General features: G+C 45.1%; 1 protein-coding gene across 2 annotated transcripts in view; it reads left to right on the forward strand.

Moving 5' to 3' along the window:
• The window catches only part of SLC26A6 (solute carrier family 26 member 6), a 209,031-nt gene that overhangs the window by 4,130 nt on the left and 178,847 nt on the right, over positions 1 to 26,054 (forward strand). For both annotated transcript variants that reach the window (XM_085624368.1, XM_085624367.1), the window contains exons 2-3: positions 18,334 to 18,534; positions 23,722 to 23,861. In XM_085624368.1, the coding sequence (XP_085480494.1) occupies positions 18,389 to 18,534; positions 23,722 to 23,861 (286 nt within the window). In that variant the 5' untranslated portion in view covers positions 18,334 to 18,388. The remainder of the gene's footprint in view (positions 1 to 18,333; positions 18,535 to 23,721; positions 23,862 to 26,054) is intronic.

The following is a 26,054-nucleotide window of genomic DNA, read 5'->3' on the forward strand; positions in this document are numbered from 1 at the left end:
CACTCCTGAGACTTGGATTGCAGCAGCTATCCAAAGTGGTGGAAGCGCTTTTTCGTTTTGCGTCAAAGTTGGGACATACGCACAGTTGCCATTCCTCTTAAAGTCCAAATGCCTCCCTGTTGGCCTCTATGGGGTGGATGTCTTGGGATATTCCAACTTTGAAATTTTGCAAAAGGAAGAAAACAGCTTCATTTGAAGACTTTTAGCAGGTCCCAGGCGCGACCACATATATTTGCCATTCTGAGGTTGGGCTGAATTATTTGGAGGACGTGATAAGCCTGGTCCCGTTGCTGCTATGGCTTAAGATCTGGCAACCCCCGGGGCAGGATTTCACTAATTAATTTCAATAATCACTGCCAACAAAGCCCACCCACTTTATGCTTTTTTGAACACTTTATAGGGCATGGCGTTCAAGCGTATTAGCTCCTATTTAACGTTCTGACAACATCAGAATTTATAAGATGGGAATGCTTTACCTACAGCCGCTGGACTCTACAGAAGTATGTAGTGCAGTAATACGTTTTATAATATATTCCTTAAAATTGAGGAAAAGATATGGCGCTTCCACTTGAAAGATGGCTGCCTTGTGGCTTTTTTTTACGGTCTCTGTTATTTAAATCTTAATCCGTACCCATTACACTACTGTATAGATTAAGATCTTGGTTTTATAGTTTTATTTACAATAAATTAGATCATTTTAAGTACTCAAGAATTGTCTAGGAGGTGTTTTACCATTTCTTGACAGCTCCATGCATTTTACGTTACGAAGGTATTCAGTTGAGTCATTGATTTTCCTTATGGAACATGCAGATTTGCTTTTTAAATGTAAAACAAAACAATATTTATAATTCCTTTTATATAGTGATTTTATGTATGACTATGTGATGTCTTGCGATGTACTTTAATTGTGAATTAGCTGAATAAAGTGTAATGACTACCTGTCTGCCGCCCACCACTTAATCTGCTACATCACCCCTGGTGTCTAGTGGCAAGGCCGGTGTGAGAAGTTGGCCTGGCATATGCTGGTCACTAGTTATAGTGGCCACCTTGCACCAGTCCAGTTCGACTCTTATGGTAGATAGGTTTAAGACAACCTTTTAAAGAAAGCTATCCTAGTGCTAGCTGTGGAGAGCAGCCTTCAGGCTAAGTCTCAGAGGAATGTATTGTATTGTATTGTATTTATATTTGTAGAGCGCAAATTGCTGCCCTGAGGCGTCCAAGCGCTGATGATAGCCAGAACCAGCCGGAAAACACAGGGGGGTGGAACGAGGTTAGAGGGGTGAATTAAAAAGGAAGGTTTTAAGCCGTTTACGGAATGAGGTAAGGTTAGAATCAGCTCTGAGGTGAAGTGGAAGGGCATTCCATGTCCTGGAGGCATTGTGGGCAAAGGTCCTGCCGCCACACCTGGATCGTTTTATTCTAGGGGTCACAGCTAGAAAGGTCTGGCTGGAGCGGAGACTTCTATTGGGCGTGTAGTGACTGACTAGGTTACGAGTAATAATTGGACCAGTGTCCCAGAAGGCTTGATGGGCAATGCACATTGCCTTAAAAAGAACTCTTTGGCGAACTGGTAGCCAGTGAAGGCTAACCAGTCCGGCCCTTACAGAGTGTCTACGAGGAATCTCCAGCAATAAACGGGCTGCGCAATTCTGCACTGTCTGCAGCCTGCGCAAAACGTAGTCTGGGGCGCCGAGATAGAGCACATTATTAAAATCAAGACGTGATTGTATAAGCCCTTGTATAGCCACCTGTTTGGCTTCCATGGGGAGGAGGGGGAAGATTTTCTTTAACATCCTCGTGATGCCAAAACAGGTAGTTGACAGCTTCGTGGCCTGTGTATTGAATGATAGGGATCTGTCCAGCCAAACTCCGAGGCTCTTGATGTTTTCTTTGGGAGATGGTAGAGAACCCAGACACGGGGGCCATAGGGCATCGGGGAGACGAAGATCCGGGGTAAAGCAGCTTGTTTTACCTTATAATCTCTTGAATTACCAAATGAAAGGACACCACACAGGTATATATATCAAATATATATGTATTTATTTCTAGACACACTCTACTAATCTCTTTATGAGATTAGAAGCCAGGAACACATTCAAATATCAACGTTTCACAATAAGTTAAGCACAAATATGGCTGGGGCCCTAGGGGCGTACCAGACCATATACTAAAAAAGAGGTTTAGGAAAGTCGACTTGCAGAGGGACGAGGCCTAGGGCCTGTAGAATCGCTTGGGCTTCACGACTGCAGTGATAGCAGGTAAGTAACAGGCCCACGGGAGACGCGTGCAGTGTGAGAACACAGACGCGGGTTCCCTATTGAGTACAATGGAGCAAGTCGCGGTTAAATTTTTAAAGTTTTAGGGTACTCCGAGGAAGTCTACAAGCAAGCCACTTACAGGGTAAGTATTTCGAGAGCCAACACACACTTGGGCACCGAAGTGCGCGAGTTACCTCACCCAGGGAAGCCGGGTGCATAGGTGTCTTTTGGTGTCGGGTCGCGTCGCTGTTTTCTATGGAGACCAAAGAAGACTTGCTGTTTGCGGCGACTGAAGAAGTGTCCGGTGGAATCCAAGGCTGGATTCAAGATGTAGGAGACCTGAAAATTGAAGGGACAGTGTTCACAGTCACTTGCCAGTGACCCGGGGCCAGGAAGATGGATGCCCACGGATGTTGGGTGATTTCAGGTCGTCGATGGTGTTTTGGCTCTTCGCTCACGAGGTCCAGGAGAGATCGACGATGACCAGCAGCTGGATTCGGAGTGTCCCACAACGTCTGCAGCTGATGGCGGTATCGGCAACCGGATTGGAGCCAACAAGCCTTGGCAAAAGCAAGTCTCTTGTAGAGTGAAGAAAGTCGATGGTGCAGACCAGCAAGATCTGAGGGACTCACCCAGCAAGGGTGAGTGAGGCAGGCCTGGAGCAACCAGGGGAGTCTTTTTAGTTGATAAGAAAGTCTTCGAGGGACCCACAAGCCAACGGCCAAGGGATTGCAAAGACGCCTCTTGAGGAAATGCTTCACAGGAGCCCACGGTCACTCGGGACATGGTAGGGCTCTGATTTTTGCTGCAAAACGTGCTGGAGGCTTGGGCCACAAATGGTCCAAAGCACAAATTTGTTGAGCGTCGTGAAGGGGTTGCCATCGACAATAGTGCACAGTTCCCAGGTATTACAGTTCCTCCTTACTCGTGGGGTCCAGACGCCACAGCTTCACTGGGAACTCAAAATGTCCAACGAGAGGTCAGGAAATCTGCTTCTGGGGTTGCAGGGACTTCGGACTCCGGCGGGAGCAGGAAAGTTTGCGACCGTTGTTTCAAGTTTTGGTGCCTGCCAAGCAGGGGAGTCACTCCTTGACTCCAAGGGAGATTCTTCTGTCTTCCAAAGGTAGTGGAACGTCGAAGGGCCAGGATTCTTCTTGTAAAGCGTCATCCAGGGGTTATCTAACTTGCGATGGCAAGGTGTACCTATCTTATAGTGAAAGAAAGGGAGGGACTAGCTCTATGACCACTCCTCTAGGAGGGTCAGGGGGGTGGATGGTTACACCCACTCCCCTTTGTCCAGTTTCGCGCCAGAGCAGGGGCTGGTAGCCCCTGAACCGGTTTGAGCTGGCATATGAACAGAGGAGCCTACTGCTCCCCCAGTGCAGGACTTCAAAGCACTCTAAGAGTGCACCCACCCAGCTCCAATACACTAAATCCTGTCTGGAAGGTGGCGACACCTCCTTGTGACAGGATGCCTATTGTTGGGCTTCCTCCACTGTGAGATTCGGTCAGCAGCAGGAGGGCAGCCCAGTGTCTGTGCTGGTGGCATCCATTTTGTGATGCCAGGGCTCTTTCAGATTTCTACCGTGTTACCACAGTAGGTACATGTCATCCCCTCTAGAAGGGTGGGATCATATTCCCACATCATGGACTGATGTGGGGGTATGATTCCAAGTTGTTTGACACCAAACACGACATGTTTTGATGCAGTCATTCCAAAGTTAGCATTAACCGGGAGGTTATAATGCACTTAAGAGTATATGGTTTAACCGCATCCACAAACAGCCACAGGGAATAGATCCTGCCAGCTGCAGAGGGGCCCTGCTCAGGCAGAGGCACCCCCTCACATTGTAAACCAAGAACCCTGCCCTCAGGATTGATAGGGCCTGCAATAGGGGTGGCTGATAGGTTTATATGTGTGTGTATGGTGAGATATAGGAACCTCTGGGAGGAGTGCTAACACTAATCACCCAGGATGCAGTAGCATGCTTCAGCCCCTGGTAGGCCTGTAAAGTACCTATGCCCTTGGTACCTATGGTACCATATACTAGGGACTCATAAGGCACCACAGTAACCAATCACTAGTGCATCTAATATGCACTCCAAGTCGTTTAGAGAGAACAGAGAACTGGGGCCCTGATTAGCAGGGACCGAGCCTGACTATAGCCAGAAACCAGTGTATACATCAGAAAAAAAGTGGGGGCAACATAAGTGCAGATCCTACTCTACTACAGCCGGCATATTGCATCGCCTGAGGCTTTACCGGACAGGAGAGGTGTTGCTGCAAAGCTGAGATGTCATGATCTTTAATCCCAAGCAGAAATCCCCAATTCTAGGACACCTTTGGGTGGTGAGGGTTAGTAATGCCGAACTGGGTAAATCCAGCAAATGACCGTTTAAAAGCTACAGCTCCCTGCTGGAAAGATACATTGGATTGTGATGTATTGTTACTTGAACATGAATACCTTGAAAAAACAAGAGGCTTTTGGCAAAACAGGAACAGGTTTTTTTTTTTTTTTTGCAGAGTTTTATATAGCGCGAACTTGACCCGAATCCAACCAGGTATCAGAGCGCTTTACATAGCACCAGTTACGTTACATGAGGACACACATTCCATTCTTTTTTTTTTTGTTAGGCACGGGGAGATTAAGGGGCATATGTATCAAAGGATTTTGTAGTCGCAAACGCTGCGAATCGCAAAAAAACAGCGTTTGCGAATACAAAATCGCAAAAGGAGATGTATGAGGCATTTCAGCCTCGCAATCTTAAGGAATCGCTAAATTAGCGATTTCTTAAGTTTGCTGAAGCATTTAAGAAATCGCAAATTGCGATTTCTTAAATGCAATGTAACACGCACCCAAGTTGTGCGATTTCTCCTTAAGAAATCGCAAATTACCACTAACTTCAAGTTGGTGGTAAGTTGCGATTTCTTTGAAATATGCACTTTTATGCATATTTCAAAGTGCCATGTGGTGCACATACATGCCCTTAGGGCATCTATGTGCGCCATATGTGCACACATGCTGATTTCAGGGGTGCATCAGGGTGTCATCATGACACCCCTGCACCTTTGAAAATATTCTCAATTTGCGATTAGTAAATAGCGATTCGCAAATTGAGTAGGACTTCCCATTCATTGCTATGGGCCTCCTGGCCCATAGGAATGAATGGGAAGGTATTCCTTAATTGCGATTTCGCAATTTGCTAATCGCAATTAAGGAATTTTAGGAAATTGCACAGTTTGTGCGATTTTTTAAATACATCCCGTTTTGCAATTCTCAAATAGCGATTCTCAAAAAATCGCTATTTGAGAATCACTAATGGAGATGATGATACATATGCCCCCCAGTGATTTGCCCAGAATCACAGGATGTTTAGCGTCGTTACCGAGACTCGAACCCAGTTCCGAGGTCGAGCGCCCTAACCGTTAGGCCAACTCCTCTCCCCTATGTTTGTTTAATTAAACTTAGCGGCCCGGGAGAGCAGTTACAAGCATAGGGTCTGAGGACTGTCTCAATTTGCAATCGGTCTGCGGGCCACTTTTATACAGTTCATTGTATGCAATAAAGGTTTCCGGTGATCCATATAGGGTGTGGAAAATACGATGCTGCCTTTGGAGTCTTAAATAAATTCTCTACTGGAAAATACAGGTGGGTCTTGACCTTGCATGGACACAAGGTGGCCAGTGAGTACTGTGTCCAGATGTCCAGCATGGGGAGTGCGTGATCAAAGCGTGTGCTGTGTACTGATTGGCTCTGTGTGACTAACTCATGTGGCATCTGACTATATGGTGTTTTAAGAGCGTGCGTACACCCTCCGGCCATCTATGCTTTATTTGGCAAATCTCCCTTGACCATTGTATTGTCGCTGCACCTATCTCTGGCATCGATTTACGGTTTCCTGTTTGTGCATTTGTCTGGCGGCTACGTGTCATCCCACCTGTGACCCATCAATCAATAACCTCGGGCCTAGGTCTCAGTGCTTGCCTGACTGTGTATTTGCGAGTCTTGATGTGGAGTTCATCACGGGCAAATTCGTTAATAAAGACGCAATTGTTTCTAATAAATGAATGTTTTCATATTAGCTTTGACTTTTTCATATTAACAGGATGGTTTGGTTGCATCCTCGGTATTGGTGGTCTTAATATACAGCTTCCCATCTTCTCTCACGTGTATGAGGCCTCGTGCTGCACCACAAGCTTGGCTTGTGCTACCTGAGATGATGGTGGTCCTTAACTGACCATTCTGGCTCCAAACTCCAAGCTGTGATGTGAGAGCTGAAGCCGAGTCCAGCCTGTGACGTTGCAGCTCTTTTCGTCCCTACAATAAATGATCTGTTTACTCTTCTTACACCAGCCAGACATAGTGACTTAAGCGCCACAGGTCCCCCGTTGCTAGGAGACAACGTCACTTCACGAGAAATGACTGATAGACTTTTTATTAACCTAAAACAGCAACATTTATGTAGAGATATAGTAAAGGTTTTTTTTTTAAATGATTTTAAAAGTTGCGTGCCCAAAGGTTTTACCTTTTTTCAGTTTATCTTGTTTGTTTTAAAGGTAAAAAAAATATTGTTAAACTGAATAAAATAAACTAGAACGGAAATTTGGGTCAATTGAAGTAAAACATATGCCCAATTTTGCCCAGTCTCAAGGGTTTACACTACGGTGTCATAGAAATTTTGGTGACACATATTCTCGACTGTCTATGATATCCAAAATGGATTAAAATGCCAATGTTGCTGTCCTAGAGTCCACTGACGTGTCAACCACACCTAATCTTCGGGTGGCCCATAAAGACATCACTTCCATTCAGACTTGTCACTCACCCCCAAAAGCGAAGCCTCTTGATGATTAAAATTGCTGGCCCTTAGCATGTGATGACCATTCTTGGATGCTACCCACCTGTCAGGGTTAACAAGTCACCTCCAAAGCTTTACCTTAACTCTCTCTATAGCTTGGCCATGGCCTAGTAGACTACACAAAGATGTCTCTAGGCTCCGAGGTGTACATTTCCAGGTGCCCCTTCCCACCACCCAGCTCCCTTTCAGCTAAAAGCTCGATATTCCCATTTTCTGCTGTGCGTGTCTTTCTCGCTGGCATATCACATCTACCTTTACGCGTTACTGTATTACTACTGTTACCAGATGTGTTCCCTTTACCGCTCATTGGGATAGCCTGGTGCTGCTGTTTAGGTCACACCTGTACGTTGCTCAAAACTCTGTTTCTTTATTTTGATTTTCTGTCAGTCACCTAAGACTTTTTGTTCAGCAAAGCTTCAGTTCTCAGGATATTTTTGGGGCATGACTCCTATTTTCAGTTTTGTAAAGATATGCTTTTCTGTAAGATACCTGGATGGTAATGCTACATGCAATACTTTCCTTCCCCATAATAGGAATACAATAATTTAAAACATTAAGCCTTCTCTACAGCAGGACGTCACTGAACAGATGAGATGTTTTGGAGAGCCACTGTAGATATCCGGTACAGTAATTGTGAATCTCTCCTTGGTGAGCTTCTAGATTCTGAATATAAATGTGAACTGGTACCACTGTTGTGATATGTAGGGAGTGTGTTTCCCACTGAAAACACAACACCAAAGCACTTCCTACCTCCAGTCGATCAGCACACCAGGTATATTGGGGATGATACCTCCAGTCCATCAGCACACCAGCTATATTGGGGATGATACCTCCAGTCCATCAGCACACCTGGTATATTGGGGATGATACCTCCAGTCCATCAGCACACCTGGTATATTGGGGATGATACCTCCAGTCCATCAGCACACCTGGTATATTGGGGATGATACCTCCAGTCCATCAGCACACCTGGTATATTGGGGATGATACCTCCAGTCCATCAGCACACCTGGTATATTGGGGATGATACCTCCAGTCCATCAGCACACCTGGTATATTGGGGATGGTACCTCCAGTCCATCAGCACACCTGGTATATTGGGGATGATACCTCCAGTCCATCAGCACACCAGCTATATTGGGGATGATACCTCCAGTCCATCAGCACACCTGGTATATTGGGGATGATACCTCCAGTCCATCAGCACACCTGGTATATTGGGGATGATACCTCCAGTCCATCAGCACACCTGGTATATTGGGGATGGTACCTCCAGTCCATCAGCACACCTGGTATATTGGGGATGATACCTCCAGTCCATCAGCACACCTGGTATATTGGGGATGATACCTCCAGTCCATCAGCACACCTGGTATATTGGGGATGGTACCTCCAGTCCATCAGCACACTTGGTATATTGGGGATGATACCTCCAGTCCATCAGCACACCAGGTATATTGGGGATGATACCTCCAGTCCATCAGCACAACCTGGTATATTGGGGATGATACCTCCAGTCCATCAGCACGCCTGGTATATTGGGGATGGTACCTCCAGTCCATCAGCACACCTGGTATATTGGGGATGATACCTCCAGTCCATCAGCACACCTGGTATATTGGGGATGGTACCTCCAGTCCATCAGCACACCTGGTATATTGGGGATGATACCTCTAGTCCATGAGCACACCTGGTATATTGGGGATGGTACCTCCAGTCCATCAGCACACCTGGTATATTGGGGATGGTACCTCCAGTCCATCAGCACACCAGGTATATTGGGGGTGATACCTCCAGTCCATCAGCACACCAGGTATACTGCGGATGATAACACCATCTGGGAAAGTTTCACTTCTCCTAAATGTAACAACAGACAGAAGGTGAGAAGGATTATCTGTAAAGTTTCAATAGTTGAACTGCGTTTCGTAGGCTGTCTTCCAGTTACCGTTCGAGTTGCAAACTATTTGTGCTGAAACCTGTGGATTATCCACTGTATAACAGATTACATGGTTACTGTGGCAGATTCATTAATTCTGCAGTATTTACTGGTGTTATGGATTTACATACTTACCTGGGTTCTTGGCTTAATATCTGAGACTGGCACCAGGCCTCAGACATTCTGCAAAAAAGCATGCTTAATGTAAGAAATGGGCAAGGTGCAATAAATGTTATATTGATTATTGTATTTTAAAGCAGTGCGAACGTAGCTACAGTAGTGGTGGACTGCTACACAAGTGTGGGAAAGGCGTTGTCATGGGTCAAAGGCAATGATCCAGAGAGTGTGCGTAGGGCTTGGATAGGGCAGAATGTATGGTGGTCCTTCTGGGTCTGGTGGCCTAGTGGACTACTGCGTCCACCTTTGGAACTTGTGTTTGAGCTCATGGTCGCAGGTTCAAATCCCAGCTGGACACTCAGCCTTTCATCCTACTGAGGTCAGTAAAATGAGTACCGTTGGGTAACAATAAACTTCTGTTGTTCAGTGCCAAAATACCCTCCCGGGTGAACGGTAATGTGGGAACGGAGCAGTTTCCTGTTGTCCCTTTCCTTTCCACTCATTTATCAACATTTTCTTCATCTAGACTCATGGATCGGTTAACTGTGACGGCAAAAATAAAGTTGACGGCTTAAAAAGTCGAGCTCATATTTTCTGGAGTGTGCACCGGCCTTGATGCAAAACAACGTTTTTCACAGTTGCACATGCGTGCCTTTGAAAAATTAAACTGCCACTTTTTCTGCATCGCGGGAACTCCTGCGTTAAACTGTGCTTATTGAAGGCCAGCGTTTCCTGGCAACATGAAAGTCAGGGGCATAACACAGATCTCTGCAGTCCCAGCGACTCAGTGGGGGCCCACACCTTATAAGGGCCCCCATTCAGCCCAAGACCAGTGACTATCTGTGAGACTCTGAGGCCCCTTATCACGTTCCGAGGGGGTGGGACATCATTTTGTGTTACACCGCTGGGTGCAATCTACGAACCATTGTTGGAAGCTCCCAAAAGCTTTCTTTTCAACTAAAACGAGAATGTCTCTGTGTTATGGGCAAGTACCACGTAACAGCTGCATAGTGCACATGCGTGTGAGCATGTGTGTCACAAGCATAGGGCCATATTTACAACTTTTGTGGCGCAGTGCAGCGCAAGTCACCTTGCTGTGTTGTGTCACTGGAAAGGGGCAGGAATGCACTGTATTTATCCAATAGGGCACATTCCAGTCCTTTCTCCTGGCACTGGCACCGCTTGGCAGCCTAGCACCAATGCCGGTACTCTTGCACCATGTTGTACTTTTGTGTGACATTTCATTGTCTTGCGTGTGACACTTTGAGTGATATTTTCTCCCATGGTGAACCAAGCAGTCATATTCATGTAATTAGATACATTTTTTAAAAACTTTGTTCAAAGTAAGGCTAGAAAGGTGCCTTTAACCCCTTGCATGCCCGCCCCTTTCCCCGCCCAGTGCCGCGCCTTCCATTAGCGGGCGGAGTTCATGACGAGCTGGACTCGTCATGGGCACAGCGCCACCGCAGCCCATGACGAGTCCAGCTCGTCATGGGCACTGAAGGGGTTAATATAGCTGCAATGCAGCCTGGCTCCCACTCAGGTGGATGTGACCGGCGCTGGGGAGCCTGTCCAGAAGACACAGCGCCGCCCACACTGATCTTGTGCTGTGGTATTTAGTAAAGCAGCAATTAATGTTGACTTCTACTGCCATCTACTGGAGTTTTGGTAATGTTACAGTCATTCAGCTGATTTCATACAAACCTCTCGGTTCAAAATGTATTTATTAATTTTTTTATTTATTTAATGCGATTTTATTTAACGCAAACTTTATCCGAAGGTGTCAGAGTGCTTTACAAGAGGACCAGTTACATTGCATAAGCAATTCGGAGTATATGGGTTACTTTAAAGATGCAAACAGGAAAATTCTAAATTCACATAAGAATGGTAGTAAGTGCCTAAGTCTACTACAGATACTAGTGGCTAGAGTCACATGTTCACAAGTTGCAAATTCACTCGAGTAAAGATATGAACAGGTAAGCTCCACAATCACATAAGAATGGTAGTAAGTACAAAAGTCTACTACAGATACTAGTGGTTAGAGTTACATGTAAGTATGTATGTGTTTTTTGTAAAGCGCACTGCTGCCGAGGCGTCGTGGCGCTGTAGACTGCTGGGGAACCCGTCCTGGCTATCCCTGTGAGATGGTCCCTCCTGGGTATCTCCAAGGTGAAACCAGGCATCCCCGGCGAATGTGGGGGGCCGTTGTGGATTTGAGGCAAGCTAATGCCCAGAGTTGCCGAGTGTGATCCCTGGTTAGAGTGGGCACCGAGGCGAGAATTATCGAGTCTGCTGGCCCTGGTCCACGACCCTGCCGCGTCGGGAATTGAACCCTGGTCCCGGGCTATCCTCTGCTTCCGGGTCTGCCACCTCTAACCAGTGAGCCACACTTCTCCACGATGTGGAGTCTACTACAGATACTAGTGGCTAGAGTCGCATGTACACAAGTTGCAAATTCACTCGAGTAAAGATATGAACAGGTAAGCTCTACAATCACATAAGAATGGTAGTAAGTACAAAAGTCTACTACAGATACTAGTGGTTAGAGTTACATGTAAGTCTACTACAGATACTAGTGGTTAGAGTTACATGTACACAAGTTGCAAATTCACTCGAGTAAAGATATGAACAGGTAAGCTCCACAATCACATAAGAATGGTAGTAAGTACAAAAGTCTACTACAGATACTAGTGGTTAGAGTTACATGTAAGTCTACTACAGATACTAGTGGTGGTTAGAGTTACATGTACACAAGTTGCAAATTCACTTGAGTAAAGATATGAACAGGTAAGCTCCACAATCACATAAGAATGGCAGTAAGTACAAAAGTCTACTACAGATACTAGTGGTTAGAGTTACATGTAAGTCTACTACAGATACTAGTGGTTAGAGTTACATGTACACAAGTTGCAAAGTCACTTGAGTAAAGATATGAACAGGTAAGCTCCACAATCACATAAGAATGGTAGTAAGTACAAAAGTCTACTGCAGATACTAGTGGTTAGAGTTACATGTAAGTCTACTACAGATACTAGTGGTGGTTAGAGTTACATGTACACAAGTTGCAAATTCACTTGAGTAAAGATATGAACAGGTAAGCTCCACAATCACATAAGAATGGTAGTAAGTACAAAAGTCTACTACAGATACTAGTGGTTAGAGTTACATGTAAGTCTACTACAGATACTAGTGGTGGTTAGAGTTACATGTACACAAGTTGCAAATTCACTTGAGTAAAGATATGAACAGGTAAGCTCCACAATCACATAAGAATGGCAGTAAGTACAAAAGTCTACTACAGATACTAGTGGTTAGAGTTACATGTAAGTCTACTACAGGTACTAGTGGTTAGAGTTACATATATACAAGTTGCAGATTCACTTGAGATGACATTTTAATAAAAGTAGAAGCAGTAAGGCTTGGAGGAATAAAAATACAATTTTACAAAGCAAGACCTTCTCGCCAATGCTGGGATGGGGGCCTCCTCACCGTTCCTGTAACTGGTGAATCATGAGATTGAGGGAAACATGAGGTGGCATTCTTTGAGTCAACTGTCTGGAGCCCTCTTCATCAGTCCTGCATCTGGGGAGATGTACTCTCGATGGGGGGGCGGGGGGGGGGGGGGTAATTGCCCCTCAGCAGTAGGAAGACTTCTATCCCCCATTCTAGGGCGCACAGGGTGGTGACCAGGCAGCCACTGGCCCAAATGGCAATAGGCCAGCACTTTGGTGTTGACTGCACCCTCTCCTCGCTGCGCCAGGCATAGAAGGGCCCTAGGCAGGGCCAAATGTCAATGCTCAAGCTGCCGCTGCCACCACCACCACCACTGTATGTGTGGCGGGTCATGGGGGTCTCTCAGAACTATGCCCCCCCAAGTATTCTGCCGGTAAGAGGGGCACCTCCCCCGCAAAAATGAACTGCTGCAGTCAGGAAGCCACACCAGCCCCCGAGATCAGAGTGGGGCCGCCATCTTGGCTCTGTGGTGAGTGTAGATGCCGGGATGAACAGCGCTGCCCCAGCTCTGCGTCACACTCTCGGGGATCTCAAAGCGCACAGTCGCTGACCATGATAAATCAGCACACCTCTCCCGTGTGAGCGAAGAGACGGTGGCTGCTAGGTGAGGACAAAGGAGATCGTGGATGGCGAGTAGCTCCTTTGCCACCTGCGATACGTCGTAACCCCTTCAGTCTTTCATTTCAAGTCCGAATTAAAAGATCTGCAAGTTTACAACCTGTGTTTTGTTAACGTGGCTGGTGTATGGAGGTACCAGGTACCTCGCGCGACTGATGGAGCCAATGAATTAGCAGTACTGAAATGAACTTGGTTGCCATTGGTGGAGCACAGTATAGTGCCAGACACAAACAAGCTTAGCTTTTCAACTTTTTAGGTGTCGAGGGCAGGCCTTTGTCCAATAAAATATCACCTTCAAAGAAACTAGAAGGGATAGATGAGAGCTGAGAAGTATGTATAAAAGCAAAACAGAGAATGAAGGAATACTTCCCCTAACCAACCAGGCACCTTCAATCAGCTTCCCTCTCCCCCGCAGACACCCCATGGATCTGTTGAGCCAACACCGGAGGACGCTCCTACACGCACCTGGCAGCCAGGGCTTGGAGCATCCTCCCCCTGCACCTCAGGACCGCAGAGTCGCTCCAGCAATTCACAAGAGAACTAAAGACCTGAATGTTTGAATGATCAAACCTCCACGCAGCAGCAAACATCTCCAGCGCCTTGAGACCCTCACAGGTGCTTTCTGAGCTATATAACTGTTTGATTGATTGACTGACTAGCATCAGTATCATTATGGTGCTACAGGTACCAAGCCCCATAGAAGACTGTGGAAGCACATGTCACAAAGTTGCGAATGTTGACATCTATCTGTGCATTCAACAACAATGATAGGATGATATTTGATCGGGTTGTTATGCACATAACATGTGTCAAGACGCAAGAGAAGTTGCTATGCCAAAAGAATCCTACTCTGGAGAAGGTAGTTAGCAGCATCAAAGCTGTGAACATTCAGCAAAGGGTGTGAAACTTCTAAAAAAAAAACAGAAGGGCGAGACAGTTAAGTAAATATTGTGCATGCCAATGCACAAACCAGGTGTGACAATTCCACAGCAATGAATAGAACTATTGTTCGCAGACAGGATGAAGCTGCCCATCATGAAAGCTACCGTTGTGGTTCTAGTAGCCATTTGGCGTGTTTCAAACACTGTTCGTCACTGGGCAAGGAGTGTGGTCAGTGTGGAAAAAGAGACCACTTCTCTGAAGTTTGTCGTGCCAACTGCCGACCCCAAAAAGTGCTTACAGTAAAAAATTATGACGACAGAAGTTGAGGAGAACGTGAAAGATCTGGTTTTGTTGGTTGCCATACTTGATAAATGCAATAAGCATGACCAACTTAAAAGCGCTATTCAAGTGAATCAAGATGATGTCACATTCCTGGAGGGCATTGGGTCACATATTACCATCATTTCACAGGACAATTACAACAACCTACCATGCAAAAATAAATTGTGGGTGAGTTGTATCACACCAGGTGCTTATTGGTGGGCACAAAATCACCTTAGAGGGCAAGTTCATGGCTGATCTGGCAGTTGTAGAGAGCTCTGCAACTGCTAAGGGATATGTAGTTGGCCACGGTGTCAACATTTCACATTGGACGGAGCAGTCGAACTTGCGTATGCTAATCGATCGGTTCAAGGCATCGTACATCTTCAACATTTCAGACAATGATTTGAATGGTGGCTTGCAAGAGTACGAAACCATCTGCTCAGGGAAATTGGGTCTGTGGAAGGGATTTCAGCAACTCATCAAACCGATTAAGTAGAAGATTTGCAACATTCCCTTGTCTGCATCCAATGAATTTGAAAACGTGTTGAAGAAGTGGTTAAAGGAAGAGGTATTTGAGCCACTCTCCACTTCACCCTGGTTATTCCCCATCATGGTAGCAAAGAAAAAGAATGGGGAGATCAGAATAAGCCTCTGCTCATGCCCGAAGTGACTCCCAACTGCCACAAGAGTCTTGCTGCATTTTCTCCCTGATCCTTAATAACTCATTGCCATGATGGTGTATTTGGAGACCCACGTCTTAATACAAGAGTCTGAAGCCACTGATGATAGGAGGTAACTTCTTTATTTCATTTTAAGCCCTTGGGTTACAGCAACAGCAGGAAGGTCTGCAGGGCTCTATCGTGCCTTCAACTGTCCCTATCTCCTGACATACACTCAGGGCCAGACTGGGAACCCAAAACAGCCCAGGCAATTTTCTCAGACCAGCTCCTGGGAAAGCACTTCCTGGCCCTGGGAGGCTGGAAACGCTTGCTTGCTGCTTTTGTTACTGGGTGCCAATATTGCAGCACAGTTGCAAAACCAGCCCAAAGTAACAAAACTGGCCCCAACTGCTGCAAAACCAACCCCCACCCTTTCAGCCTCCTGGGGAAACGCCCAATGCCAGGTATGACTAGTCCAGCGCTGCTTCCATTCAACACCAAACACCAACATTCTATTACATCATTCACTCCCAGCTTCTCACTCCGAACATTCCGGACAACAGTTCAGATATACATGGAATGGAGTAACACAGGATGCTTCACAACAGAACGCATCAGGACTCCTCCAAGGTTCAGCAGTAGCTGGTCCAGACCTGCTGCAGAATGCATCAGGACACATTTATTTTGCACAAGGTCAGGTTAGATTCCATTACTGGCTCTGCACACTGTGCTCCCTCAGTCACTCCTCGACATGCGCATGTGCCAGAATATGCACCTGAAAATGGACTGTTACATGAGCATTGCATTTTCCTGAGAAAAAGAGATGAAGGAGGTCCTGAAAGGTGAAGAGGAGAGAGCAATACAGGCAAAAGAGTGAAAAGAAGGTCAACAGGAAATGAAGAGAGAGAGGAAATAGATGAAAGAAAGGATGAAGGAGAGGAGGGGAGAGGCGGGAACAGAAAGTGAAAAAAGAGACAATATTTGGGTGGTAAGGGAAAGGGGAGTGAAGAGGGAAGAAAGAAGAAGAGAACAAGAAAGGGGTGTAATGAAAAAGAGAGAGCATAAAAAAGAGGAAGAGAACTGGTGAAAAACTAGTAAAGTAGGAAGAAGAAAGCAATATGATGGGGAGGGATGTGAAAGTAGAAAGGGATAGAGGACAGCGAGACTTGGAAGGGTCAAGGAGCAAGAGGATGAGTCGCTGAGCCACCAGTAATCCCAGTCCCGATTTATACCCTGAAAGGGCTTGTGTTTGCCATGCCACTGCCCCCTCCAATAAGAGCAAACACAAGGAGATGATAGACGGAGTGTTGAAACTTTTCAGACACTCGATCCCAGTCACAGATCTGGGTTCAATCCATCATCGTTCTTTAGCTCACTTCGCCACCCCAGTTCAGACTGGGGTGGCATAGTGGGCAAAATAATGATGGAATTAACCCAGAGCTCTTGACTGGGGGTGAATGTTTGATTTGCTCTGCATTCCATTCATCATCTGTGTGTCTTTTGCTTTCTTGATCGAAGTGCACCGGGAATGCCCAGACGTGGGTCCCTGGCTCACTGTGTGACTGGATTCAAGCTAGCCTGGCTGATATGGGGTGATGCCCTGAAACCGGTCCCAGGATGCTTGTTTGTGGTCCAGAGAGGACCTGGCTTGGCAGTTCGGGCTGGACTGTTCCCATAAGGCAGAGGGTCAAGACTGATTTGCATATGGCTGAGTCAAAACTGGGGTGGCATGGTGAGCAAAAGCACAATGGATTTAATCCAGAGCTCTTGATTGGGGGCGAATGTTTGATTTGCTCTGCATTCCATCCATCAACTGAGTGTCGTTTGCCCTCCAGTAAGAGTCCTGGTTTGGGACTCTGGACTCTGCCTCATAGTAAAGGAAGGCCATCATTGGCAACTCTGATGAAGTCATTTTTCCAGATGGCCTTCCTCACTCCCAGGCTTGCTGTAACATTGAATGGAAGAAGACAGAGAGCCACCACTTAGCTGCACCAATCTTCTACCTCCTTTCAAAGGACAGGAGCAACAAGGTTCCCCTTGCCCTGCTCTGCATGCATGGCTATCACGAGGTTCTTCTGCTTCGGGAGTGAGGGGGTATTTGTGCCATCTTGAGATGGTTGGAAAAGCCCTGCCCCTGCTTACATATATGGTTACATATATGGTCAAAAAGAAGGCTGAACCATGGTCAAAAAGGAGTTTGAACCATGTTCACCTACTGACGACCATGTATGTGACACGAAGAAACCCTATTGAGCATGGTTCTTCAAAGATGGCCCTGGAGGGCCGGATCCATGCCATATTTTTAAGAGCACTACATTTATCTAAATATGGATATGGTAAAAATCTGGGAAGGATCCAGCCCTCGAGGACTGAGTTCGGAGAACCCTGCTTTAGAGTCTCTAAGCGCTCTCCAAAAGTTACCCAACAATTCATAAAGTACACCATTGATGGCCATTAGCTTCTCCATGACATACCAGAAAGGAGTGAACTCTGTCCCGCCTCCAGCTGGTCCACTTCACTTACCTCTGAATCATGAGAGTTGTGTCTACAGTTTGGCTGAAGGGTAGGGCTGGAGGTAGGACATAGGCACCGGTCCTGCTGCGTAGGCAGTGATGGCTTCAGCGCCACCCTTCTGTAAATCAGGAAGCCTATGATAGGAGGCATTCTGCCAACATCTTTACAGGCGGGCACCCGTCAGACCGGGCGTTACATAAAAAATAATGCCTCTTTGAAGCAGGTGCAAACAAGGAGAAGTATTTTAGTTTCTCCAAACATTCCATGCACTGTGTGTGTGATGTGCTGCACAGCACACATACAATGTGTGGGAGGTTTCCAATGGATAGGATTTTCTCTTGGGAGGCTATGCTTTCAATGCAAATCCTATGTTAGTCAGCACCCACACACTTCAATGGTTGTGTGTTTTGATGGACAGCCTTTGTTGTGAACCAGAGAAGGGGATGAGGGTGGCAGCAGAACGCCATTTTAAAAAAGTGTGGTCCTGGGTTCCTTCCTCCCTCCTGCGCAACTTCAATTGCTGAGCTGCATTGAGTTACAAAATAATAAATCACCCCCATGTTTCTATGTCGTGTGCAAGAGAAATCTGAGAAGTGGACATCGCCCAGTCCTCTTTCTATGTTAGTTAGTAAACTCTGCTTGTTTATTTCAGATTCAGGAAGCCAGCTTGGGAAACCCTTGCCTTAACTGAGCTGAGTCAGCTCAACATGAGGGAAGAACCGAGCCTCCATCACCATCCGGCGGGCATCTGTTCGAGGCGGCATGTGCTGAGCGAGGCGGAGCTGGAGGAGTTGGCACCCAGGTGCCAACAGAGGAGGCTTTCTTTGAGAAGTAGAGTGCAGGTGAAGCTAAGGTGGGTTTAACATCATGAATTAGGAAGAATAAAAATACCTGTAATTTTTTGTGTCCTGTGCTTGTTGCTGCTGATTGTTGTCTTTCGGTTTGGGTCTAAGTAGCAAATGTCACTATCGGGCAACTCAGTGTTGCCCAATTTTTGGGCCATGGAAGGTTATGTTTGCCAGTGCTACCAGCTGGCCCTTGAAGGCCCCAAGGTCTGCCACCTGGAACTTGCATGTATAATGTTAGGTAGCCATTGGGGTTCCTCGTACCCAGCTACACATGCACAGCTGCGCCTAGTGAATGCCTGGGGTTCCACGTTCTGGGCCACTGGGTACATGGTGGGTAAGGCAGGATGGTCTACTGCCAGTGCTGTGGTGGGTTAAGCAGTAGCCTTCAACGGCAGCCGGTGAGTTTGAAAGTGGTGGGACATCATACTTACCCTGAGTACAATCAAGAGAAGCAAGTGACCATGACTTCTTCTACCAGACGTTTGGGGGTGCAAGGGCTGTTCCCCCATAAAGGAGTTTGAAAAACAAGATGGGCCAAAAAGTTCATTTGTAAGCACAATTTTCACTTACCCGTTGCTAAAAATTAAGTTTTTGAACTTTTTACCTCGTCCAGTAAAACATATTTAGACTGGAGGTCGTTGGCAGAGTCGTGTTAGAACGACTCCGGCTCTGGGCTGAGGAGGGAGACATTATCTCAGATCTTCAGTTTGGATTTCGGGAGGGTTTTGGAACGGTAGAGCAGGCCCTTAATCTCAGTTTGATTGTGGGCAAATATCTCCAAGCAAAGAAGGACACGGTTTACATGGTCTATGTGGACCTGTCTGCTGCCTTCGATTGCGTTTCACACGCAAAACTTTGGATGATCTTGGCCCACATGGGAGTGGACCCCCCTCTTTTAGATTTTTTAAGAGAGTTATATTCAAACGCATCAGCAAGGGTGCGTTTTGGCACGGGGGGGGAGCTGACGGCACCTTTTGCAGTAGAGCGTGGAGTCAGGCAGGGTTGTGTCCTGGCCCCCTTCCTCTTCTCTCTGTACACAAACGGACTAGAGGGGGAGATGTTGAGGGGGGCTCAGGACCTACCACGAGTAAAACAGCGCCTGATCCCCGCTCTGCTTTATGCAGACGATGCCGTCATTTTGGCACGCACGCCGCGAGAATTACAGAGGTCTTTGAATAGATATGTCGATTTCATGGGTGGGCTGGACCTACAAGTAAACGTTAAAAAAACGTTCGTCATGATAGCAGGTAGCGGGAAAAAACGTATAAAGAACATCTGCCTCAAAGATCAAAAACTTGAGGTAACTACTCAGTACTCCTACCTGGGTATCATGATTGACGAAAGACTTAACTGGAGACCAGCAGTAGAGGCCAGATGTCATCTTTTTAAAAGAGCCATAACTTCCTTGATGAGTTTTTCTCATAGACTAGGGAGAAGGCCCCCAGTGGAATTACTAAAAATCTATATTGCCAAGTGTCAGGCGATTGCACTTTACGGGGCGGGAGTCTGGGGATATGTAGATGTCAGTGCCCTACAGGTGGCTGAAAACACCTTCCTTAGATTCCTCTTAGCAACACCGCGTAGTACTTCAACTTACGCTTCCCATCTGGAACTTGGAATTCCCTACTTAGAGGACTTACTAAGGATTCAACCACTATTGCTTTGGAGGCGCATTTGGACTTCTGACAAAAACATCTTAACCCAGGAAATTGTGGCAGACACAATGATCCTTGATCAATCATTAAAAATTAAATGGCTTCGGTATATCAGAAACTTCTTCAATGACCTCGGATTGGAGAAATATTACCTCGAACCCAAAAATATTATCGAAGTATCTAAGCGATCATTGAAACAATTGGCTCTGACACACTTAGAGTCATTGAGGTTGACATCTGAGTCGACAAAATCCTCTGTTCTCCATGCCAACATGACTCAGCTTACGTTTTTTATCCAGCCCTATCTAACATTGCCGATTAGTACCTATGATAGAATGTTATTGACAAGGTTCAGACTTGATCTTTTTCATAGATTAGTATCCTTTCCGGAGAGGAAAAATTGGGATCCAATTCTCCCCACCTGTCCTTGCGATGAGGAATCAATACAGTCGAACTTACATACAATACTGTTCTGTAAATTCCATCATCCACACAGGAGGGTCTGGTTATTACCCCTATTAAAGCAATGGGGATTTAGACAATGTCGCCCAGCGATGCTACGTCTTCAACTGCTAGAATCTGAACTGGTTTGTTACCGCGTCCTTAACTTCTTAAAATGTATTATAAAGCATAGGAAAAATCTGTAAAATACATGTTTAATGTACTCCCAGATACGGCTTTGAAACTATAAGAATCTTTTCTTTGCAAAACATTTGACCTCGCCCTTGTGTAAATTTTACTTTTTATCTTGATTTTCTGTTTTAATGTACATTTGTATTCTTTTTGAAATGAATCTTTTATGGTTTTACAATTTGTAATAACCGAATAAAGAAGTTTATTATTATTATTATTATTATTTAGACTGGAGTTCATATAAAGTTGTAGTATCAGGATTATACAAGACAAATGGAGAACACATGGTCTCAAAATCTACATCTGAATGCCTGAGACAATGGCAAAGGTTATTAGAACATGAGCACACAGAAAAAGAATGGGACACTTTATTAGACCATCAAGGAGAAGGACTAAGGCCCTTATTATGACTTTGGTGGTGTGGCAGCGGGCCGCCACGCCAGCTCCCCGCTGCCACACCGCTAAATCCATTTTGAGACCATCTGCCAGATTCCCACTGGAATCCAGGTCGGGAGGTTCTGCGGCAGCTGGCCCGCGGCAGTGCAGTGCTAAGACTCATACGTGAGCCTTAGCAAGGCATCGCAATGGGAACGCCATTGCACGTCCCTGCAGGGCATAGGCTGCCAAGTTATACGTTTTACACATTTATTTTAAATTTAGAACAATATAAAAAAGCTATGCTATCAACTTATTTGTAAATTAAATAGTTAACTAATTTACATATATTGAATTAACATTACATTTCTAAAGTTTTATTTAAAACAAATCTGTTACATTTAATTTTAAATTTAGAAAGTTATTACAATATATTATAGTAATCTGAAATTCGTTTTTTAATGCTATATAATTTTTGATATTTAAGTAAATGTTTTTAACATTTATAAAAGATAAAAGATAGATATAAATCAATGATTTTAATATTATTTCAAGTGGGGTGTTGTTTTAAGTCCCTGCCTCCATTATTTTCTATGGAAGGGTGTTGCAGTGTTAGTGGTTGGTCATGTGTGGTGCTGGACTTACTACAAATTCCGCCCCGAGTGTGGTCGTAAACTTAGGACAGTTGTAAGTGCATTCTATGAATACCATGAGTAGTAAGTTTAGGATTTTGTCTCCGTTTCTGTGAATTTGGCCCGGAATCCCTATGTTTGTATTTGTAATATCAGGAGTAAGCAGCGAACCTGTATGGCTGTTTACTTTTATAATAATAGGAGTAAACAGGGGAAATGTACGTATATCATCATTTGTAGCACTAAGAGTAAACGGGGAGCCTAGTCACATGTTTTCATTTGTAATACAAGGAGTAAATGGGAAACCTGTACACGTGTTTGTATTTTTAATACAAGGAGTAAACATGGTGCCTGTACACGTGTTAACTTTTACAACAACAGTAGTAAACAGGGAATCTGTATGCCTGGATATATTTGTAATACTAGGAGAAAACAGGGAACTTTTACACCTGTTTATAGTAGTAGCACGAGGAGTAATTAGGAAACTTGTACACATGGTAACATCTGTAATTCTAGGAGTAAACGGGGAACCTGTGCACGTGTTTACATTTATAGTGCCAGTAGTAAACATGGAATCTGTATGCTTCTTTATATTTATAATTTCAGGAGTAAACACTGAAGATATTTGTGTATTTGCATTTGTAATACTGAAATCTGTATGCATGTTTACATTTGTAATAGCAGCATACCTGCAACCTGTACGCCTGTTTATTTTTGTATTATCATGAGTAAACAGTGAATCTTTGCACACACACACACACTCACACAAACGCACGCACATATATAAATATTTGCATATATATATCTTATTATATGGAATTTCACACAGTGCTACAGACAAAATGCTGAACGGAATTACACCAAATTTGGCAGAAATCTAGACCTTTACCCAGAAAGTGTGGGCCCGATTCACAAAACTAACTTAAGACAAAATCCTAAACTTACTACCATTTTGGTATTTACAGAAGGCACTTACTCATTTTGGTATTCACAGAAGTTAGGAGTCCTAACTTTAGGACTCCTAAATGCCTTCTGTGAATACCAAAAGTCGTAAAGTTAGGAGTTTTCTCAGTTTAGGAGTAGTAAAGTTAGGACTCCTATCTTTAGGACTCCTAAATGCCTTCTGTGAATACTAAAAGTCTTAAAGTTAGGATTTTTCTCAGTTTAGGAGTAGTAAAGATAGGAGTCCTAACTTTAGGACTCCTAAATGCCTTCTGAGAAAAATCCTAACTTTAAGACTGTCGGTGTTCACAGAAGGCATTTACGAGTCCTAAAGTTAGGACTCGTAACTTCAGTAAGTGCCTTCTGTGAATACCAAAATGGTAGTAAGTTTAGGATTTAGTCTTAAGTTAGTTCTGTGAATCGGGACCCATGTTTTTTGTGGTTTGCTGTAAATCCATTCTGTAGTTTTTGAGAAATTAAGGTTCAGATTCTATAGATATCTTGCCCATCGGAAATTCACATTTTCAAGCCCTCTGATTGACTGAGGGATCTTTTTCAGAGCGAGAATTCTGATTGGCTGGCCGCAACATGAAAAGAAATGTTGCAGCGGCCATTACAGGACTTGGAGACTTGGTCCCCTGTCCTGAAATTTTTTTTGAAAAAGGATATAAGAGGGCAGGGTAGGGATACACTGACCTCATAGCCCTTGTGGGTAGGAAAATGAACTTGATGGACCTTTTTATATCATAGAAGTAGATATTCAAATTATCGAAAGTGGCTTGTTCTAATACATCTAGTCAGAGGTCCGCACATATGGTGGTTAGTACATTTCTTGACAAGTTTTCATGGCTCAGAGTATTAGCACTTACTCTACACAATCAAGTAACACCTTTCCCTAAAACCTGGGTGTGTGACACTACCAATCACTCACTGTTACCCCTTCTTTTCCTTCTAGATGGTCCGACTTCTCCATCAAGACTTATTTGCTGAAGTTCATCCCTCTGCTTTGCTGGTTGCCAAAGTATCGTGTCAAGAAGTGGCTTATAGGAGACATCATTTCGGGGATCAGCGTGGGCATAATGCAGCTACCCCAGGGTAGGTGTTCTTTAACTCACCTTTTTCTTTTGAGAGGGATTAAGGGCACTTTAGGAGTGCTATGGGAAGGGCTAGCATTAGGTCTTATTGCCCCTATTTCTTCCCGTCATGCACCACAAAGTGGTTGAGAATATCCATGTTAATTCCAAGATGGCCGACCCTAACCCACTGTACTTGGTTCTCACAGATTAAGAGAAAATGTGTCTAGGGACTGATACAAATGCAGCTGTCATGCAGATCAAAGGGTATAAGAAAATACATTTACTGGCTAGTTTAGGACCTATCGAGTTCCCTGCCAGGCTTCAGCTTCTTTTACTGGAGTGCCTCCCACCTGCTGTGAGTTCCCCACCCGTATGGGGGATCTCGCTGCTTTCAATGCATTCACTGGTGGGGCGGTTGCAGTAGGAGTGTACTTTGCATAGGGAGTGAGATTTTAGTTTGCCCTCCGCAGCAGTGTCCAAAGCCGGAGCAGCAAGAGCAATAGCCCTAATGCTCACGGTGTTTGCTCCCTGGATGTCAGGTCTATCATTTATGTCTCTCCCCGGGACTCCCATTCCTCAGGTGGTCCCATTCAAGGAGATCTAATGAAGGTTGCCTCACAGCGGGTGAATGTTATGGGGACCTGGCAACTCTGTGGCAGATTGACCATCAGATCAAGGGCTTCTGCTGGTGGAGCTAGCTGAAGGTTTGCCGGTGGAACCGTCAGGTGACCCCACCTCAAAACTAGGCCACGGGATCGTGAGTTTGGCGGGAAGGATGAACCACCAGTTTAGGGTGTTTCACCCACTCCATCAAACTCTATATGTACCCCTTATTTTTCCCATTTCTGAAATAACTGCATTGGCAGGCAGAAAGTGGGAACTGATGTCCTTTGTCTGACTTCCAAGTGCCTGCTTGGCCTAGCCTCAGCCCATACATATTCAGAGTTGGATGTACATTCTGCTCTGCAGGGTCTGTGGTCTGCCATGATAAGAGGCATATCTAGAGTTGGGCGGTTGTTCAATAGGTCTCTCTCTACAGCAGCCTGGTAGAGGAACACCCACACACCATGATATCAGAACTGATTAAGTCAAGCAATGTGTGGCAGAGCTCCCACTCTGCCAAACCCTTCCTTTGGTCCCTTGTGTAGTAAACAAGACACAACATCTGGGAGGATGGGAGAGTTGCTGTCCAAGATCCTAACCTGTGGAAAAAGCTTTATTTGATGCCTAGATTTCTCTCTCCCCGCCCTGGTCCAATTGAGATCAGTCTATTGGCCAGATAGGATTGGTAGCACACTACTGCCTCTTCCAAAGGATAAGTGGTTGGGTTGATGGATGGGTGGATGGATTATATATTTATTTATTTAGCACACACAGCTACTACTTTCTAGGCCTGGATGAGTACAGTTCCACCACAGGCCACGACATAGCTCAGGGAGATACTAAGGGGTATATGTAGAAGGAAATTGCGCTACCGGAACGTCACTTTTACTGACGTTCCAGTGGTACAGTGCCCTGCGCCATATTTACAAAGTGGCATTAAGGCACTTTGCAAGGCTTAACGCTGCTTTGTAAATATGGTACCCTTTCACACAGGTTTCTGCATGAAAGGGGTATGCAATGGGTGTTGCTGTGGGCGTTCCCATGCTTTTTGTTGCTGCCCAAGATTTACAAGGATCTGTAAATCTGAGGCAGCGCCAAAAACTAACCCTGTGCAAAATCAGGTGTTAGATTGGTGCAACAAGGAGAAATACTTGTATTTCTCTTTGTTTTTGCTTTTTCTATGCGTGCTCCATTCTGCAGCACACATAGAAGTATCAAACTGCCACTATTGATTGTTTATGTGCAGGAAGGGACACCTTCCTGCACATAAACAATCATTCCCTGCAACACAGGCACCCTTGCCCTATGGGGCAAGGGTGTCTTTGTTGGCGCAAGGCAGCTATTTTTAGCGCCAGCACTAGGGAAAACACAGGGGTTAACCGTATTCTTGTAAATATGGTGCATCTGTGTGTTTTAGAAATGGCGCATCACTGCAAAATTTGTTGCAGTACTGCGGTGCGTCATTTCTTTGCACATATGCCTCTAAATGTCACTTGACAAAATTTGAGCATTTTCCTTGCATGCTGACCTCGCTGGAGCTCTACGGGTGATGAAAAAAATAAATAGTGCAATCCTCCTGAATTCATGTTGGAGTACTGATGCTGGAGTT

Source organism: Triturus cristatus, chromosome 9 (genome assembly GCF_964204655.1).
Source record: "Triturus cristatus chromosome 9, aTriCri1.1, whole genome shotgun sequence".
Classification (NCBI taxonomy): domain Eukaryota; kingdom Metazoa; phylum Chordata; class Amphibia; order Caudata; family Salamandridae; genus Triturus; species Triturus cristatus.